This window comes from Heteronotia binoei, chromosome 1 (genome assembly GCF_032191835.1).
Source record: "Heteronotia binoei isolate CCM8104 ecotype False Entrance Well chromosome 1, APGP_CSIRO_Hbin_v1, whole genome shotgun sequence".
NCBI classification, from domain to species: Eukaryota; Metazoa; Chordata; class Lepidosauria; order Squamata; family Gekkonidae; genus Heteronotia; species Heteronotia binoei.
In genome coordinates, this window is record NC_083223.1 from 229,640,750 (window position 1) to 229,661,518 (window position 20,769).

Below are 20,769 nucleotides of genomic sequence, written 5' to 3' on the forward strand. Positions count from 1 at the left end.
TAAAGGAGCTACAGTGCACAACTCTTAATCAAGAACAAAATAAGGTGGGATTATGGGAAAATATTGTTGAAATGTGCTTTCTTTGGGCTAAAAATCTTTACATGTGAACATCCACTGCAGTCCTATGTAACCAGTTCTGCAATAGTAAGTTTTGGTGATAGGGGAAGAATCATCCCGGAAGCACCCACTTATATGTGGTGTGCCACAAGGGGTGGTTCTGTCCCCAGTGTTATTTAACATCTATATGGGCACCCTTGCCCAGATTGTCAGGAGGTATGGGTAGGGATGCCATCAATATGCAGATGACACCTGGCTCTATCTATTGATGGGTGGCCAGTCAGACTGTACCCCAGACAATCTGGCTCTGGCTCTACAAGCCGTAGCATCTTGGCTCAGGCTGAGTCGACTGAAGTTGAATCCGATGAAGACAGAGGTTCTCTATCTGAGTCAGGGTAGCCCAGGAAGGGAGATCCCTTTGCCAGCTCTTGACGGGATGCTGCTGGTACCGGCCCCTAAGATCAAGAGCTTGGGAGTGCTCCTAGAGTCCACTTTGGCTATGGAGGCCCAGGTAGCAGCCTCTACCAAATCCACCTTTTTTCATCTTCGGCAGGTACTGCAGGTGGCCCCTTTTCTGGAGCATGGCGAATGGTGATCCATGCTACGGTCACCTCAAGAATAGACCACTGTAATGATCTCTACATGGGGCTGCCCTTGACCCAGACTTGGAAACTACAGCTAGTGCAGAACATTGCAGCACGACTGTTAATGGGGCTTCCTTGATGGGGGCACATTCAACCAGTGCTGAAAGAGCTGCATTGGCTACCTATTGTGTTCTGAGTCAGTTTCAAGGTGCTGGTATTGACCTTTAAAGCCCTATATCTACAGGACCGCCTTTCTCCATATGTTCCCCAGAGAGCGCTGCTTTCAGGGACACAAAACCTACTATCTATCCCTGACCAAGGGAGGCCAGACTGTGCTCTGCACAGGCTCGGGCCTCCTCAGTGGCAGCACCAACAATGTGGAATGCCCTCCCAGAGGCCATAAGGGCCCTGTGAAACCTCTCCCGATTCCACAGGTCCTGTAAAATTGAACTATTTTGACAGGCCTTTAATACTTAAATGAGAGAGGACTGCCACCCTACACTGCTGAGTGACATTACTCATGAGGAATTATGATCACTATAGGATCACTATAATTTAAAAATAATTTAAGGTTACAATTTAAACAATAAAATAACAATTAAAATACAATTAAAATACAATTTCATGGTGGTGATCAAACTTCAGTATAGGCGGGATCATAACTTTCTTCTGACAGTGATCCTATAGTGATCATAATTCCTCATGAGTGATGTCATTCAGCAGGAAGGTGGGCAGCTGCTATAAGTAGCCAAGAGAGGTGGCTGGGCGAACCACAGCTGTTCATTCAGTGCTGGAGGCTGCGGCTGGGAGCTGGGTGCAGTCCACTTGCTCACTCACTTGGCACTCTGTGCCATTTCTTATGTTCTCCAACAGGAGCCGCTGCCCACCCCCACTGCCATGAGGCATGTGGGGGCCCCCTAAGGTCATCAAGTGGGTGTGCCAGCCCTGGAAATATAACTGAAGAATTTCACTATTATTTTTAAGCTATTCTTATAGCACTCTTCAAAATTCTCCAAATGTTTCACCAAAGGAGGAATTTTCTTACAGTTCCTTTGAAATAAAGATGCACATAACTGACAATTATACTAGTAAGGAATCCTGCAACTGCAGAGATTGATTGTGTGTGTGTGTGTGTGTGGGGGGTGACTAGACATCTTTGTGACAACACAGCATGGGGCAGGGGAGCAACTGTGTCCCTCTTCCAGTATCCCAACTGCAACCCTTTGCTCTGCTCCTGCTCCCAAAATTAGTGTAAATAAGGTATCAATTAAAGATATTGCTTGGGCTTCTCTCCAAAACAAAATATAGTAAGATATAGAGAGGGAGAGCAACGTTATTTGTGTGTGTGTGTGGCAAGGAAGAATCTTTGAATTATATTAGCTTCAATTTGTGGTAGCTTCAGTTTTCAAGCTTTGTGCACTAAAATGTGTCCCTGAGGAATATCAGAATTTCTTGTACATAAATCTTTTATTTTTAATCTTGCAAAGGTTTTATAGGAAGGTATTTGCAAAACAAAATTCTGTAGACAGGCGGAGTTTGAGTTTATAAACAGGATCTGACTGACTCTCTCTCTTTTTAATATATATATTTCTGTAAAAATGTCCAAGTTTACATTTGTATTGCAACTTATTGAGTATTTAGGTAACTAATTATATATATATATATATATATATATATATATATGTAAATATACTTAAATGTAGTCCTTTAAGAAAAGAACAGCAACACCTAGTAGAAAAAGGGGGAATATGATTATCAATGTGCACTGGCAACATGTAATGTTTAAAATGTGAAATGGTTATGTTTTGGTTTTATTTGTGTTATTTTAACTATAAATTTAACAGCAGGCTTACATGACATTTGGCCAATCTGTTAATTCGAAAATAAATTGCTATGTAATATTATGGACATTCTCCACCCCTGGAGTATTACCCAAATGCAGTAAGTATGATGTTAATGATATTTAATTATAAATAAATAAATAAAATGGAACAGAATTTTCATGATCTATATTCTTCGAGAGAGCCAAGTGCATTGTAATCATATTTTAACACGTCAATAAAGTTGTTTCAATGTTCTTACAGCTAAAAAGGGATATTCAACAATATTTTGAGCATGAAGTTATGCTTTGCATTGACATAAACACTAACCAAGTCCCTGATGAACCAGAACACTTTCTAAGCTGTCACCAAGTAATGATAGATTGTAGTGGTCTGCCATCACTGTTTTTCACTGGTGGATTCATGGGATTCAAAGAACATTCTGGCATTGTTATAAATACATGGAAACTAGCGCTGAACATAACCCATGTGGCAGCTACACTCCTTTCAATCCTGCCTATCAACCTCATTTATAGCACTCCTCCATCTTTGCAATGATTTCCCTTTTAGAAAGTCCTACAAGACTGCTTTTAGAAGGGTTTTTGATGGAGTATAATATAGAAAGAATGGGTTTGAATTGTGCAACCTGTTTTGAGTTTTAACATTTACCAGTCTCTTTTTAAACGAATATTTCTCTTATGTTTGTTAATATATGGTTTGCAAGCCATCCTGAGCCCCTCAGATAGGGAAATATGAGGCATAAAATAAATACATTAAGGAAGAAATAAAAGAAAATGGAGAGACGGATGATTTATAGTGGGAAATCCCCAAACACCGCTTCAGATAAGGCGGTCCTCTTAAAACCTCTTTTCATATCAAAATATATCCATGTGAAATTTTCACTGAGGCATAGTGGAAACCAATATGTGTGACATAGTCAAATAACTATCAAAGTAATCTAGTGGTTACTTACTAGCATGGTGCAGTGACAGCTAAAATAATATAGTAAATATAAGGAAGAAGTCTGTGGTTCACATCTCATAATAACCATGAACAACTCCCCGTAGATCTGCATTGCTTAATGGAATGTGTGACTAATGCACACATGTGTTTGTAAAGTTTCTCAAACAGTACATAGTTGGGATTGCCTGACATTCCTTTTCAACTATACTCATTCAAAAATCCAGATTTGTTGCTGAGTAACTACCAAAGCTTCTATGGTCACCTCACACTCCTCCCGGCCTGTAATATAGGAAATATAGTCCCATACCACCATATAGAATTATTTTTAAAATCGCTACAATAATGCATATTTGGACACCCAGGAAGATTGCTCTATAATTATTTACCAAAGCATCTCTGTAAATGTTCTATCCTGTGGCTATGCATAGCTATATATGTGAAGAACCTTCTCAGTGGCTATGCATAGCTATATATGTGAAGAACCTACTCAGAGTCCCAATCCGCACATATAGGGTCAGGAGGTAGTAGAAAGAAAATGACTTGATTCCTTCTGCTAAATGAGTAATCTTCCACTGGATAAATACTGGAAGAGTGAGTCTTTTCTGTAATGCAAGTTATCCCATGGAAGATACACCAAAAGGAAACCACTGGAGTTTCAAGCTCAGCTCACCCCCTGCTAGACTAGTATGTACCTACAGAGCATTTTGATACAGGGAACATTTTAAAAATGTTATCCTCCACGTACTGACTGAAGTGGAACACCTCCATTCTACCACCTCAGGACTTCACCATCTCATTCCTGTTTCATTCTACCAAATGGATTTAGATTGTGTACATGTTCTGGCTTGCAAACCATATATTATATTTGTAGAAAAAGCCCAGCAGGAGCTCATTTGCATATTAGGCCACACTACCTCGCCTGGGAGCATGTGGCTGCTGCATGGCAAGTCAGGCCAGCTGGAATCCTGATCAGCCCAGGCGGAGCTCCACTCCTGTGGGCTCTGGCAGGAAAAAAGTCGTTTCTGAGTAAGATAGAATACATTAAAAATTCACTTACCTCTCTCACATGACCTGCCCAGATAGCCTGTACCAGAACAATCACAGACGTATCTGTTCCAGCCATCCCTACACACACCATTATTTTTACACGGATTGCTCAAACATGGCTTTGCTGTTTCTCTTGAACATGAAGGCTTCACCCCAGAAGTGCTTTGGATCTCTGCCATTTGCCGAATGTCCTTGCTTTGGCCATCAATAAACAGGTCCCGAATGCAGCCCACGTAGCCATAATTGAGTAGTGCCGTCCAGACCTCTGTTGGAAAGACCAACCCAGCTTTGTTTTCTGGCAAACCTCCAAGGTATAAGTCATCATCTAGGTCCAAGATCTCACTCTCTCCAGGTGCAGTATATGGAGTGCGCATTGTGTTGACAGAAATAGTACCTGTTTAGGAACAAAGCACATAAATTTTAGCATATGAGCTTGGCTTTCAAAGAGGATACGGCAAATCCATGCAGTAAAGTCTATTAGTAACTGCAATTCCAATAACTAGACGGAACCTACATGTCCAGAATTGCTGTGAAATGTCTTATGCCTGCTTGTGCATTTGATAGGTCATGGTGCAAAACACACTGATGTACTAGATGTGCCTGCTTTTTTTAATATTGCTATGCCATTCTACCATTGTCAACTATATTTTTTGTGTGTAGAGATGGTAATTCCTTCTCTCTGTCTTTCCCTCTTTCTGTAATGTATAGTGCATTACAGAGTGTATTTTTGTCAATATCACATGGTTGTGTTATAGTGGGCTAGTGGATAGAAGTCTTACCTTGTTCTAGAGTTGGCTTAAATTCTATTTTGGCTACTTTCAACGCTAAAGACTGTATATGTTTATCTAAAAATCTATAACAGGGGTGGCCAACGGTGGCTCTCCAGATGTTTTTTGCCTACAACTCCCATCAGCCCCAGCCATTGGCCATGCTGGCTGGGGTGATGGGAGTTGTAGGCAAAAAACATCTGGAGAGCTACCATTGGCCACCCCTGATCTATAACACCTTTCTGCATGCTGAAGGTTCATGGCAAGTAACAATAAATCAAAACTAAGGGCGTTTTCGCACTCACCTTCAGCCGGCGCGACCCCCCTCTTCACCGCGCAGGATCTGCGCGGATTTCGCACGTAAAGCCGCGGAGCAGCCGGAAACTCCCGGTGCTTTTGTGGCGCAAACGTAAACCGCCAAAAAGCAGTTTCCGTTTGCGCGGCTTTTGCGCCGGGAGTTTCCGGCTCTTTCGGCTGCTCCGAGGCTTTAAGTGCGAAATCCGCGCAGATCCTGCGCGGTGAAGAGGGGCGTCGCGCCAGCTGAAGGTGAGTGCGAAAACGCTCTAAGACATCTGAATGTAAAACTTATCCCCTTTCTCCTATCTTTGTATTGGATCTAAACTTCCCTGATTAGGATACATTCCACATGTAATCCAGGGAAATCATTCTAATGACCTTTGCTCAAATTTCAAAGAACTCTGAAAATCACAGTGCAAGGATAAAAGAGGGAATGCTTTGGAGACCACAGAGAAAGGGTTGTTTGTTTGCCTAAAGTGATCTGTGTACACAATTACAGTTCCTCAACCTTAAGAATTAAGAATTCTGTGGAAAGTATATCCATGTCTTACAACACAGAAAAGGTTCTGGCAAACCTCACAGTTAACAAAAGTCCTTTTAAAACTAGCCTTTTATTTGCTAAATATAATATACAGTTATATATTAGGTCCGATATGTTAAGGTCTAATTTTGAAGACTTTCCCATTTTTTGTGTTTTAGTTTCTGTACTGCAGAAATGCATAATATTGACAAGCCAGTGCTATGTTGCTCAGATCTAAACCTTATATCTTACATAAATGCAAATGTTGTGTAGCAACTAGAGCAGGGTTCCCCAAGATGGACCCCATGGATGCCATGGAGCCTGCAGGCACTTCCCCAGTGCTTTAGTTCAGAGGCACTGAGCTTTTTCATTTATATCCTTCCAACTGTTCAAGAGATCTTCCATAGGAATACTGGACATTTTACAGTTGTAAACATATTAAATGTTTCCAACAATGTTATGTTACTAGGAAAGCACATGAAGAGACAATGGGCGTTTTCCCACTGACCTTAATCAGCAACGACGCCCCTCTTCACCGCGCAGGATCGGCGCAGATTTCGCACTAATTGCCGCGGAGCACCCGGAAGAGCCAGAAAGTCCCGCAGCTTTTGCGGCACAAACAGAAACCGCCAAAAACCAGTTTCCATTTCCGCAGCAAAAGCTGCGGGACTTTCCGGCTCTTCCGGGTGCTCCGCGGCAATTAATGCGAAATCCGCGCCGATCCTGCGCAGTGAAGAGGGGCATCGCTGCTGATTAAGGTCAGTGCGAAAACGCCCAATGAAAACAAAATAGCTTTGTGGCACCTTAACAACTCACAATTGTATTATACCAGGGGTGGCCAATGGTAGCTCTCCAGATGCTTTTTGCCTACAACTCCCATCAGCCCCGGCCAGCATGGTCAATGGCTGGAGTTGATGGGAGTTGTAGGCAAAAACATCTGGAGAGCTACTGCTGGCCACCCCTGTATTATTCTATAAGCCTTTGCATGAAAGAGCCCACTGAAAACAGAAACAGCACTTCCCATTGCAGTACCTTTACCTTCCCCATTGCAGGACTTGTTTATTTGTACTAGAATTACTGTGCCCAACTCAGTTGCAGATCACACAACTGTAGCAGTCAGTAAGGTATGTAGCAGTCAGTAAGGTATGGACAGTGCATGTGTAGAGGGGCTAAAGCATCAGACTCGGATCTGGGAGGCCCATGTCTGAATCCCCACTGTGCCATGGAAGCTTTCTGGGGGACCTGGGGCCAGTCTAACCTACTTCACAGGGTTGTTGGGAGGATAAAATGGAGAAGGGACCAACATTAGCTGCTTTTGATTTCCACTGTGGAGAAAGGCAGGGTATAAATAAATAGGTAAAATAAATACATAAATAAATGCATACACTTACACCATATATGCATTGACATAAAGTATTAGACAAGTCCATGCCAGTATGTCAGTTTGCTGGCTGAATGCCATATAGAGTATCACTCTTTTAGGACTTATGAAATGAGCTCCTTGCCAGTTCTTTGATTCCATACATCATCATCCGATAACTGAGCTTTATGATTAACTTAAAAAGTACTCAGACCAGAAACCCTCAGAGGGTTGTTTCTCCCTAGAAAGTGCGAGGGCCAATCCATTAAAACAAAACAGTAGTTAAGACTGCATGAATAAGCACAGGAACTCCTAGATGGCATAAAAGAAGAAAGGGGGGAGGGGACAGCACTCCACAACATTGGTTTGAAATGGATATCTGGAAAGTGCTGCTCCGAGTGAGAGTGTGATTACTCTAAACCTCTAATTATATACTCTGGAGACAGCCATGTGCCTTTTTCTCCCCCTGTAATTTCTAACGCTTAAACTAGAACTCTGACTTTAATTCAAAATCTCAATGACTCCTTAGCCCTTAAGTGCTGGCTTAGCTGTTAAAAACTGCTGATACAATCTGGTTTACACTGCCAAGCACAACTGGAGTTTGACAAGAATAACAAGTTCCTTGACTCTGATGCCGATGTGTGATGATGATTCCTGAATGAGTGAATGGCAGCTGGGTGTGCAAGAAACCTTTGTAAGATTCTTCCTTGACTACGCTGATTCAAATGACACTCCAGCCTGATGAGTCAATGATTACTCCAACCCCTGCATGTTGCAAACCCCACAGAGAGCAAAGACTTTTGCTTTTTGTTGTGTGGGATTTCCCTACCCCACCCCCACCGCCTTTTGCTTTAAATGCAAAGCTGGCAGTGCTGTAACAGCAGAAGAGCCAAACATCTCCCATAGGTATCCGCTAATGAGCCTCTTCAATCATATTCATTATCTCAGCAATTTAGTTCTCATAAGTCTGCTTACTAAAACCAAGACATCCATGCTCAAATGTATTTCTAAATCTCATCTCTATCAGTTATGCGCTCTTCTTCTTGCTATTGTTTTTTAAATAAGAGAGAATGAAAGAGCAGCTGGCGCACCCACCTTTATATTCCAGTTTATCCTCTTTGGTCTATTAAACTCTGGTGCAAAATTCTCTTAATTGCTTATTTGAAAATGAAGAATTCTTTGTGATGTTTTGAAAGTGGCCTAAATTAGTTCCCTAGCAGTAAATACACACTGGCCGTCTTGTATGCGTTTGCACAGTGATTCAACAGGGCTGCTGAGAATCATCACAGATTTCCGGACAAAGGAATGCATCTGTCCCCCCATGACCCTGATCCAAAACAAAACAAATCACTCAGCTTTCTGTTACTTTGAACAGAAGAATAAATGGTACCTGGGAATCAGCCCCATTGAATTAAATGAGGCATCAGACTCTCTCAAACAGTACTCAACTGCAAAAAGACTATGAAATATTTCTACTAACTTGAAACAAACAAAAAAACAGAAAAACCCTCACAGAATGTTTAATGGAGGAAAGACAACTGGGGAGATGTAAGAAGCCAGTTTCATAGTCTGGGAGAGGAAGCTGGTGAGGCCAGTCTCCAGATGGTGTTTTCTTCTTTCACCTACACTAACTTTAGAAACTCACCCAAGGCATGTAAACATATGCTTTAAATACTTTGATAGATTCTTGGGAAACATTAACTTGACAAAGAGATGCTCTGTGCTACTAACTCCCCAGCCACGGTAGAAGGAATGAGGCTGGAAAGATGGAAGCAGGAACAAACACAGAAGAATTATATGATTGGGGGGGAGGGGGGGGGAGAAATACCAGGTTAGTTTGATGTGTTTAGGCATAACTCATGATAGGAAATGCTTTCCTCAGCCTTGAAGTTTACAAAGTTTGCAGCTATGGAGAGCTTTCTTTTAAAACTGCTGTTAAAAGAGGGTGATAAAACAGCACCAACCAACCAACCAACCAATCAATCAATCAATCAATCACAACTTCTATCCGTTTGCTCTTCCTTGCCTGCACCCTGGTGGCTGTAGTGTAGAATAGATGAATAATAATTTTAGCATCACTGGGCCTTCAAGCAGACTTGGGTTGTTGGAAATTTGTACCCCCAGTCCACCACTCTTGTGATTCAGTCTCCATTATGCGTGGACCTTGTTTCTCTACCACCACCATCAATTCTTTAGACTATGTCTAATGTCATGAAAGGAAATAGTATCAAATTCAAATTTATTAATATTACAGCCCATAGCCAATATGAATACATACAAAGAAACACAATCTGTACCTAATGCAGATAATTACATAAAATATTACACTAATTTAAAAGAGAACAGAAGTCCTTTGCACCTCAGGATTGCTCTATTAGATAATCTTCGCAGATTCTAGAAGCTGCGAGGAGAAATCTAGAACATGCAAGAGTGACTTGTGGATTTAAATTTGCTAGGGAACAGTATCCAGTGAAACCTGCCTAATCAAGATCTCCCGGAGGGCATTTTCTTTCAAATAGCGTGGACAGTTGGAAGACAGATCTAGGAATGGCTATTACCCATTAAGTACAAAATAATGTCACCCTTCCCATTGCTTTGTTTTTCCCATTTTTTAAACCTGTACTTTATTCCACTCCTCTTGGATACCAGTTTAACTAAACCCCTGTTCACAAGTTATAATGAACACTTATGTAATCTAAGTGTACATCTGACCTTTTTAATTGTATCTGAAGTGGGCAAGTACACAAAAGCTTCTATCCAGAATTCAACTTTGTTGGTCTTAAAGATGCCACTGGACTCAAACCTTTACCTTTTCCATATGTGTGTTGAGTTATGTTCATGATACATTCAATGCATGTTCAACTGAACGACAAATAAATAATAAACATAAGAACATAAGAGAAGCCATGTTGGATCACTGTGGCTAATAGCCACTGATGGACCTCTGCTCCATATCTTTATCCAACCCCCTCTTGAAGCTGGCTATGCTTGTAGCCGCCTCCACCTCCTGTGGCAGTGAATTCCACATGTTAATCACCCTTTGGGTGAAGAAGTACCTCCTTTTATCTGTTCTAACCCGACTGCTCAGCAACTTCATTGAATGCCCATGAGTTCTTGTATTGTGAGAAAAGGAGAAAAGTACTTCTTTCTCTACCTTCTTCATTCCATGCATAAACCCCACAGTCGACGTTTCTCCAAGCTAAAGAGCCCCAAGCATTTTAACCTTTCTTCATAGGGAAAGTGTTCCAAACCTTTAATCATTCTAGTTGTCCTTTTCTGAACTTTTTCCAATGCTATAATATCCTTTTTGAGGTGCGGTGACCAGAATTGCACACAGTATTCCAAATGAGACTGCACCATCGATTTATACAGGGGCATAATGATACTGGCTGATTTGTTTTCAATTCCCTTCCTAATAATACCCAGCATGGCGTTGGCCTTTTTTATTGCAATCGCACACTGTCTTGACATTTTCGGTGAGTTATCTACCACAACCCCAAGATCTCTCTCTTGGTCAGTCTCTGCCAGTTCACACCCCATCAACTTGTATTTGTAGCTGGGATTCTTGGCCCCAATGTGCATTACTTTGCACTTGGCCACATTGAACCTCATCTGCCACATTGACGCCCACTCACCCAGCCTCAACAGATCCCTTTGGAGTGCCTCACAATCCTCTCTGGTTCTTACCACCTTAAACAATTTAGTGTCATCCGCAAACTTGGCCACTTCACTGCTTACTCTCAACTCCCAATCATTTATGAATAAGTTAAAGAGCATGGGACCCAGTACTGAGCCCTGCAGCACTCTTTCTGCTTCCTATTAATTAGCCAGTTTTTGATCCACAAGGGGACCTGTCCTTTTACTCCATGACTCTTGAGCTTACTAAGGAGCCTTTGATGAGGAACTTTATCAAAAGCTTTCTGGAAGTCAAGGTAAACAATATCTATCGGGTCTCCTTTGTCCACATGTTTGTTCACCCCCTCAAAGAAATGTAACCGGTTAGTGAGGCAAGATCTTCCTTTACAGAACCCATGTTGACTCTTCCTCAATAACTCGTGTTCATCAATGTGCCTACTCATTCTGTCCTTGATAATGGTTTCTACCAACTTTCCCAGTATTGAAGTCAGACTGACTGGCCTGTAGTTACCCGGATCTCCTCTGGAACCCTTTTTAAAGATGGGGGTGACATTTGCTACCTTCCAGTCCTCAGGAACGGAGGCAGATTTCAATGAAAGATTACATATTTTTGTCAAAAGATCCACAAGTTCAACTTTGAGTTCTTTCAAAACTCTTGGATGTATGCCATCCGGACCTGGTGACTTATTAGTTTTTAATTCGTCCATTAGTTGTAGGACCTCCTCTCTTGTCACCTCAATCTGGCTCAGGTCTTTCAACACCCCTTACAATAGAAGTGGTTCCAGAGCAGGCAGACACTTCTCATATTTCACAGTGAAGACGGAGGCAAAAAATTCATTTAGCTTCTCAGCCATTTCCCTATCCTCCTTCAGTAATCCTTTGACCCCCTTGGTCATCCAAGGGCCCCACTGCCTCCCTGGCTGGTTTCCTGCTTCTAATATATTTGAAGAAATTTTTATTGTTGGTCTTTATGTTTTTTGCAATATGCTCCTCATAGTCCTTTTTTGCCTGCCTGATCACAGTCTTACATTTGATTTGCCATTGCCTGTGTTCACTTTTATTAATTTCACTTGGACTAGCTTTCCACCGCTTAAAGGAGTCCTTCTTACCTTTTACAGCTTCCATTACTTTGTTTAAATAATAAATATTAACCACTCATTTATTCCGTTACATTTTCTTGGTTTCCAGTGCAAAGTGAATGTGTGGTGACTCTTACAAATAGTTGTACATATAAGGTTTATGTCACATTCTCAGGGTGCAGGCAGGAAGGAGTCCAAAGCCAGTCCAAGGTCAAAGTCCAGGAAGTCAAGCAGGAGCCAAGTCACCAATGCAGAATCACAAAGCGGAATCAGAAATCAATGTCCAAAAGCCAAAAGGTCAGGGTGCCAAGGAAATCAAGGTCAGGATCAGGAAGGCACGTGGATGCAAGCCAGAGAATAGACTTGTTGCTTTCACAAGGTTACTAGGTCTTGGGTGGGAGCTATAGAGGAGCCTCAATCAGCGTGCTCCCTGGGTGCAGTGACTCTGCTAGATCTCAGGGCTGAGAGATCTGAAGCATCGGCGTGCCTCATGTCTTCACTCTGAAAGTTCTTTCCGGAGCCTGCTTCGAACTCTTGAGATGGGAGGAGGAGAGCTTGGAGGAGATTGATCATCAACAGCTGACACTGGTGCCTGGAGAGTGATTGATGGACCAGCTGCTGTTTGTTCAGCTGAGGAACTGGCAACTCTTCCAGGTCTGTTAACCCTTCCAGCTCCCCCTCATCAGGGCTCATGACAGTTTACATATGTTCACTGTATCTTGTAAAAAGAGCTTAGGATACTTTTTAAAATTAATTCCAAAATCAGACATGGGTAATATGCTTCAGTTTTCAGTTCCTGTTGTTCATGTGTATATTTTTCCCTCTCTACATTACCAAGAAAGCTCTGTAAAAAAAAGACCTTGATGTAACTGCATGTATGGCAGCCAGCATTAAGGTTCTTTTTATGCAGTGCTATATAAATGCATACAAATGTATTGGTAAAGAATCTTGTTGCAATCATCCATACAATCACATCAATGCTGCTTTTAGATGCAGGTAAGGACATTAGTAATGTAGAGTACACAAAATACAATGCAGTTGCACAAACTGTGTATGTAATTAAGTCTGTAAAAATATAGAAAAACAGGTTACTCACCTGTAATTGATGATCTTCGAGTGGTCATCTGTGCAGTCACACACATGGGTTTTCCCGTCAGGACGAACCCTACCTCGGAGATTTTAAAAGCTAGCCTAGGCGTTATTTTTGGCGCGCACTCCCTTCCGTCCTGGGGAGCAGGCATCCACTGCGCATGCCTGGAACGGGAGGGAGGCGCCCCACCCAGCCAGTTTCTTTCCCCGCCGCCGATATAGTAGATGAGCGGTTGCAGAGTACCAGTGGCCAGCAGCGGGGATGGTTGGGCGGGCGTGTGTGACTGCACAGATGACCACTCGAAGATCATCAATTACAGGTGAGTAACCTGTTTATCTTCTTCGTGGTCTCTGTGCAGTCCCACACATGGGTGACTGATAAGCTGAACTGCACGGTGGTGGGTGCTGGCACTAGAGTAGGAGAGAAAAATTAATGCAATGTTAATGCAAATCAGTCAAGCAAGTATTGGACTCCAAGGTAAGTTGGTACTTACCGGATCCAGATCGTATCTTAGTCGAAGATAGAGCGGAGTACTGCCTGTCCAAAGGAGGCATCTTGCCTAGCACGAACGTCCAGAGCGTAGTGCATAGCAAAGGTCGAGGTGGAAGACCAGGCGGCGGCAGCGCAGACGTCTTCCATGGAGACCCCTCTGGCTAAGGCAGATGATGTTGACAAAGCTCTTGTAGAGTGAGCTCGTAGTGTAGTTGGAACCGGCTGCTTTGCTAGTCTGTAACACAGCTTTATAGCAGCAACCAACCATTTCGAAAGTCTCTGAGGAGATATCTTTTGTCCTTTATTGTGCCGTCCATAGGCCACAAAGAGTCTGGAGTCCTTCCTGAATGATGCTGTTCTATCTATGTAATAGGCGAGTGCCCGTCTAACATCTAGGCAGTGTAGGGCTTCTTGGCCCTTATCCGTAGGACGTTGAAAGAAAGCGGGTAGAGTTGTGACCCTGTGGAGGTGAAACGTGGATACTACCTTAGGCAAGAAGGTAGGATCTGGTCGTAACACTACCCTATCGTGATGAAAAATGGTGTAAGGCGTGTCTGCTCTAAACGCACAAATATCGCTGGCTCTTTTAGCGGAGGTAAGTGCGACTAGCAGCGCCGTTTTCCACGAGAGGAGATGCAAAGGGATTGAAGCCATGGGTTCAAAAGGTGGTTTCATTAGCTGGCTTAATACTAGAGATAAACTCCAACTGGGGTACAGTTGTCGTGATGGTGGATGCAGGTGTAAAATTCCTTTCAAGAAGGATTTCGCAGCGGGGTGTGAGAATACAGACCGTCCTTGTATGTGAGGGTGAAAAGCTGAGATTGCTGCCAGGTGCACCTTTAAAGACGAATGAGTTAGCCCCTTTTCAGATAATGACAATGTATAGGCCAAGATTTGAGGCATAGAGGCAGACAAAGGTTTAAAGTTATGCTTGGTTGCGTAGATGGAAAATCTTTTCCATTTCATGGAATATGACTTTCTCGTTGATGGTTTTCGTGCATTTAATAGGACGTTTCTCACTCCCTCAGGGAATTCTGAGAAAGTATCCTCCAAGCTGTCAAGCGGAGTCTGTCCGGGTCGTGATGAAGAACCCTGCCGTTCTGTTGCGAGAGGAGATTCTTGGCCCGGGGGAAGTGATGGTAAGTATTGTCCGATAGGAAAAGGAGCGTTGTGAACCATGGTTGGCGAGGCCACCACGGTGTGATTAGAATACAATTTGTATTGTCCAGTTGAATTTTCTGTATTGATCGTGTTATCAGTGGAAACGGTGGGAAGAGGAAATGTAATGGACCTGTCCATCTCTGAATGAAGGCATCCCCTGCAGATTGTGGTGAGGGCGGACCTCTCATAAAAAAGAGAGCACATTGTGCATTGTCTGGTGCAGCAAACACATCTATTGATGGTGTTCCGAATTTCTGGAACACTGGTAGAAGGTATTGCCTGTGGAGTGACCACTCGTGGTCGTTGATGAGGTACCTGCTCAATGTGTCCGCTTGTGTGTTCTGGGCACCGGGGAGATGTACTGCAGTGAGATGGATCTGATGCGCGATACTCCAGTGCCAGAGGTGCATTGCTCGCTTGCAAAGACGGGTAGATGCAGTCCCTCCTTGCCTGTTTATATAGAACACAGTCGCCACGTTGTCGGACGCTATTTGAACGTGACGGCCGTGAAGAGTTGGCAGGAATGATTTCAGAGCTCTGTGGACGGCTAAGAGCTCCAGGCAGTTGATATGGAGCGACTGTTCGTATGGCGTCCATTGCCCCTGGACTGAGAGGGTGTTTAGATGGGCTCCCCAGCCCCACCTTGATGCATCTGTTGTGACTACCGCTGACGGGCTTGGTCTTAAGAATGGCATGCCTGTCAGCAAATGATTTCGAACTGTCCACCATCCCAGAGAGGGAAGGATGTTGTTTGGGACAGTTAGGAGGGTTTGTTGAGATTGGCGTTGGGGACGATATGCACGAACAAACCAGATTTGTAGGGGCCTCATACGGAGTCTTGCATGTGGTAGAACCGCCGTTGTCGCTGCCATGAGTCCTAACATGCGTTGAATGGTGAAAGCTGTCTGTTTTGGCTGTTGCATGATTTCTGTGGCTAGTGTGTGAATAGAGGCTATTCTGTCTGTTGGGAGGTACGCCCTGTGGTCCGTGGTGCAGAGGCGAGCCCCTATGAATTGAATGTCCTGTGAGGGGATTAAATTCGATTTTTGCTGGTTGACTTGGAGACCCAGGTCTGCTAAGAGTGCAAGGGTTATAGCAATGTCTTTTTCCAGTTGTGGCCTTGAAGGCCCCACAAGGAGCCAATCGTCTATGTATGGGTAAGTTGCAATTCCGCGCTGTCTGAGGTATGCAGCGACCACCGCCATACACTTTGTAAAAGTCCTGGGTGCTGTGGAGAGTCCGAACGGAAGCGCTCGAAACTGATAATGTCTGTTTCCCACGGCAAATCTCAGGAACTTTCTGTGGCCTTGATGGATTGTTAGGTGAAAATAGGCATCCTGTAAGTCTACCAGCGCCATCCAAGCATTTTGAGGGATTAGGGGCAAGATGGATTGGAGGGTGACCATCCTGAATTTTCTGTGGTGGATGAACTTGTTGAGAGCCCTGAGGTCCAAAATCGGGCGCTGACCTCCATCCCTCTTGGGGACTAGAAAGTACCGGGAGTAGAAGCCTGTCCGACGGTACTGATCTGGGACAGGTTCTATGGCCGCCTTGGCCATAAGAGTGATGATCTCTTCTTGGAGGGGAGGGGATGGAGGGGTTGCAACAAAGTGGTGTCTTGCAGGGGGAGAATGAAACTCTATTGAATAACCTCTTAAAATGATATTCAGGACCCATTTGTCTGTGGTAATTAACTTCCAGTTCTCGTAGAACGGTAGGAGTCTGGAAGTGTTGTGAGGTGGCAGAGGTGGAGAGTCAAAGAGACTGCTTGGATGCAGTTGCAGTCTTTTTAGGTTGTTGTGGTCTTTGCTGCCGCTGGGTAAAAGGTTGCTTAGACGGTGGAGCCTTACGCTTCCAGTATTCCGATTGTCGAGGGGACCTGGAGCGTTTGAATGGCATTGGCTTCCATGGTCTGGCTTTGTAGCCCTGCTGTTGCTGTTGGGTCACACCAAGTCTTTTTGCCCGTTTGCGGCTGTCGTCGACTGTGGTGAGTATGTCGTCTGTCGTGGCATTAAAAAGGCCTTGGCCGTCGAAAGGGAGATCTTCGATTTTGAATTTAATGTCGGGTTGTAGGGAAGAGGAGCGAAGCCAGGCGTGCCTTCTCAAGGCAATGGAGGCAGCCATCGCCTTGGAGGTGCATCCCACGGAGTGACGAATGGTATTTATCTGTTGTTTGGAGACTCTATTGAGCTCCTGTAATAATGTGCATGCCTGTTTTTGAGCAGGTTCTGGTAGAGCCGAGACAAGCGTGCCCAGTTGGGAGGACAGATTGTGGGAGTAAGCAGCAAAATATGCCAAATAATTGTTGATTTTGGCGTTTGCTGTGGAGATGGAATACATCTTCCTTCCCAGTGTGTCCAATTTCCTGCCCTCCTTCTCCGGGGGTACAGGATGACGAGTCTGCTTCGATTTGGAGGAAGAGTGGACTATCATCGAGTTCGGAGCCGGGTGACTGAAAAGAAACTTCGACTCCGTAGCTTGGATCTTGTATAGGGATTCGATGCGCTTTGACGTGGGAGGAATAGATGCCGGCTTGTCCCAGGCTTCTTTAATGGCATCTAGATGCACCGGAAGCATTGGCAGAAAGGAACCGGCAGGTAGGTCCGAATGGACCAAATCGTGAACTACATCCGTGACCTTGGGCGCGTCCGATGTCAGCTTTACATTAAGAGCAGAAGCCATGTTTGCAACCAAGTCCAGATATGTTTTGGCTCCATCGGATGGTGACAAATCTGCAGGCTTTGCAATATCTGAAGCTGGGGATCCAGGAGAGGACATCGATTGCATCGAGTCCGATGACGCGTCGGATTCGACATCGGAGTTGTCAGGTTCGGGTGCTTGCGGGTCCGGTCTGGTTGGACTCGTGTTCTTAGGTTTAGAGGTCGAAGTGGAAGGAGTCGGAGATGGCTGTTTCGTTGGCTGCTTACTCCGTTGGACGGGAGTTGCTTCCTTGGATTGGTTCCTGTGATGATCTGCACGGTACCGAGAGTGGTGGTAACCGCAGCATTGATGGGAATCCATTGATGGAGACCTCGAGGTGTAGTAGCGTCTTCTCGGGGACATGGATGGAGACCGAGATCTCGGGTTGTAGCGATAGCGGTCCCTCCCCCTGCTAGGGGATCTCTCCGGGAAACGTGTATGATGGTACCGATGTCTCTCGATGCTCGGAGATCTGGCTGGGAATCGATGAGTATCAAAGTAGCGATGAGCATCGTGTCTATATTGGATGGGATTCGACATATCGCGGAACGATCTGGGGTTGATGTGTTGTTGAGTCCACTGCAGCGGGTCTCGGATCTTCTCCAGCGAAGGGTCTGGTATGGATCCTTGCAAAGAAGGGGATCGGGACGGAACCGGGATAACTTCCTCCGTCTGCTGATGCGGTGAGTCCGTAAGCGGAGTGGCCGCTTCCTGGGTATCGGATCCGGGTGTGGACGGGTCACAACGTATGTCAGACTCGTGTTGTTCCGAAGGTTTGTTCGGAGCGGTAGGTTTTTTCGAGTCCTTCGGGTCGGTAGATTTTTTCGGTTCCTTCGGGTCGGTAGGTTTTCTCGAATCCTTCAGGCCCTTCGGCTCGGAGTGCTTGTGTTTCTTGGTGTGCTTCCCAGTTTTCAATTTAATAGGCGCGACCGTTTGTTGTGACGTCTTCGCGCCGTCGCCGGTTTTCGCGGCATCGCCGGGCTTATGCTTGCTGGGAACAGTGGCCACTGAAGCTGCCGACCTTGCGCCGTCCCCTTGGGGAGACAGAAGGGGAGGCGACTTACTTGTAGTAGAGGATTGCGACATTTCAGGGTGAAGCACAGACTCCATAAGATGACTTCTCAGTCTAGCGGCCCTGTTTTTCCGCGCCTGTTTGCCGAATTGAAGGCAATGCGCACAGGCGTCTACTTTATGGGCTTCTCCCAGGCAAAATAAACAAAGTGAATGTCCGTCCGATGTAGGGATTTTTGCCCTACAACGCGAACACCTTTTAAAGGTTATTCTACTATCCCTTCCTTCCATACGCCCGGGGGGGGAGGGGGGGTAGGGGAAGGGAGGTCTGAGGTAAAAGCAGGAAAGATATTTTTTTCTTTTTTTTTTTTTTTTTGAAGAGTAATGAAGAGTATAAAGAGGAAAATGGAACAAAAGAGAGGAAACGACGAAGAAGCGAAGGCTAGGATCTGAGGTAAAAGAGGAGCGCAACGAGGTAAGACTATCCCGGGCGACGGTTGGAAAGAAACTGGCTGGGTGGGGCGCCTCCCTCCCGTTCCAGGCATGCGCAGTGGATGCCTGCTCCCCAGGACGGAAGGGAGTGCGCGCCAAAAATAACGCCTAGGCTAGCTTTTAAAATCTCCGAGGTAGGGTTCGTCCTGACGGGAAAACCCATGTGTGGGACTGCACAGAGACCACGAAGAAGATCTAACAAAAAACCTAGAGCATTGCTAATATATAGATTTTACTTTTGAAAGAAACAAGGTCAGTCCAAACTCAAGCAAATTCCTGGGGGTAGCGATGTTAGAATTCTGCAGTCAAAATAATAAGAGTCTTCTGGCATCATAGAGGCTGATCAATTAATTGTAGCATAAGCTTCAGTAAATGAGCCCCTATTTTGTTGTATTATTTAGTACATTCTTATCCTGCCCTTCCACTGAGGATCCCAAGGAGCAGGGTTACCAACCTCCAGGTGTGGCCTGGATCTCTCCTGGAATCACAATTGAACTTTAGAATTCAGAGATCCATTCCCCTGGGAGGGAAGGAATAGCTGTTTTGGAATCTGGACTGTATGGCATTATACCCCACTGAGGTCCCTCTCCTCCCCAAATGCTGTGTTCCCTAGGCTCCAACCCCAGATCTCAAGGAATTTTCCAACCCAGAGATGGCAACCCTATCAGCTTCCGTTCTGAATAAAACTAAGTTGGTCTTAAAGGTGAAATTGACTCCTATTTTGTTCTACTACTTCAGACCAACATGGCTGCCTACTTGGATCTAACAACTGAGTGAGATAGTTTAATCTGAGAGAGAGTAACTGGCCCAGGTTACAGTTAGCTTCATGGCAGAATGGGGATTTGATCTCAGGTCTCCCAGATCTTAGTATGAAATTCTTAACAGGATCACCAATCCTTTTAGAATCATAGAGTTGGAAGGGACCTCTAGGGTCATCTAGTCCAACCCCCTGCACAATGCAGGAAACTCACAAATACCTCCTCCTAAATTCATAGGATCTTCATTGATGTCAGATGGCTATCTAGCCTCTAAAAACCTCTGTTTAAAAACCTCCACCACCTCCCGAGGAAGCCTGTTCCACTGAGGAATCGCTCTAACGGTCAGAAAGTTCTTCCTAATGTTGAGCCAGAAACTCTTCTGATTTAATTTCAACCCACTGGTTCTGGTCCTGCCTTCTGGGGCCACAGAAAACAATTCCACACCATCCTCTATATGACAGCCCTTCAAGTACTTGAAGATGGTGATCATATCACCTCTGAGCCGCCTCCTCTCCAGGCTAAACATCCCCAGCTCCTTTCCTCATAGGACTTGGTCTCCAGACCCCTCACCATCTTTGTTGCCCTCTTCTGGACCTGTTCCAGCTTGTCTATATCCTTCTTAAAATGTGGTGCCCAAAACTGAACACAATACTCCAGGTGAGGTCTTACCAGAGCAGAGTAAAGCAATACTATCACATCATGTGATCTGGACACAATACTTCTGTTGATACAGTCCAAAATGCATTTGCCTTTTTAGCTACCGCATCACACTGTTCAGCGTATGATCCTGTTCAGCGTATGATCCACTAAGACCCCTAGATCCTTTTCACATATACTACTGCTAAGACAAGTCTCCCACATCCTATAACTATGCATTGGATTTTTCCTACCAAAATGCAGAACTTTACATTTATCCCTGTTAAAATTCATTTTCT

The 20,769-nt window shown here is 44.5% G+C and overlaps 1 protein-coding gene across 16 annotated transcripts in view; it reads right to left on the minus strand.

Annotated features, from left to right (window-relative positions):
* The window catches only part of NRXN1 (neurexin 1), a 1,496,060-nt gene that overhangs the window by 820,616 nt on the left and 654,675 nt on the right, over positions 1–20,769 (minus strand). For all 16 annotated transcript variants that reach the window (XM_060249064.1, XM_060249053.1, XM_060249035.1 and 13 more), the window contains one exon: positions 4,482–4,865. In XM_060249064.1, coding sequence (XP_060105047.1) covers positions 4,482–4,865 — 384 coding nt within the window. The remainder of the gene's footprint in view (positions 1–4,481; positions 4,866–20,769) is intronic.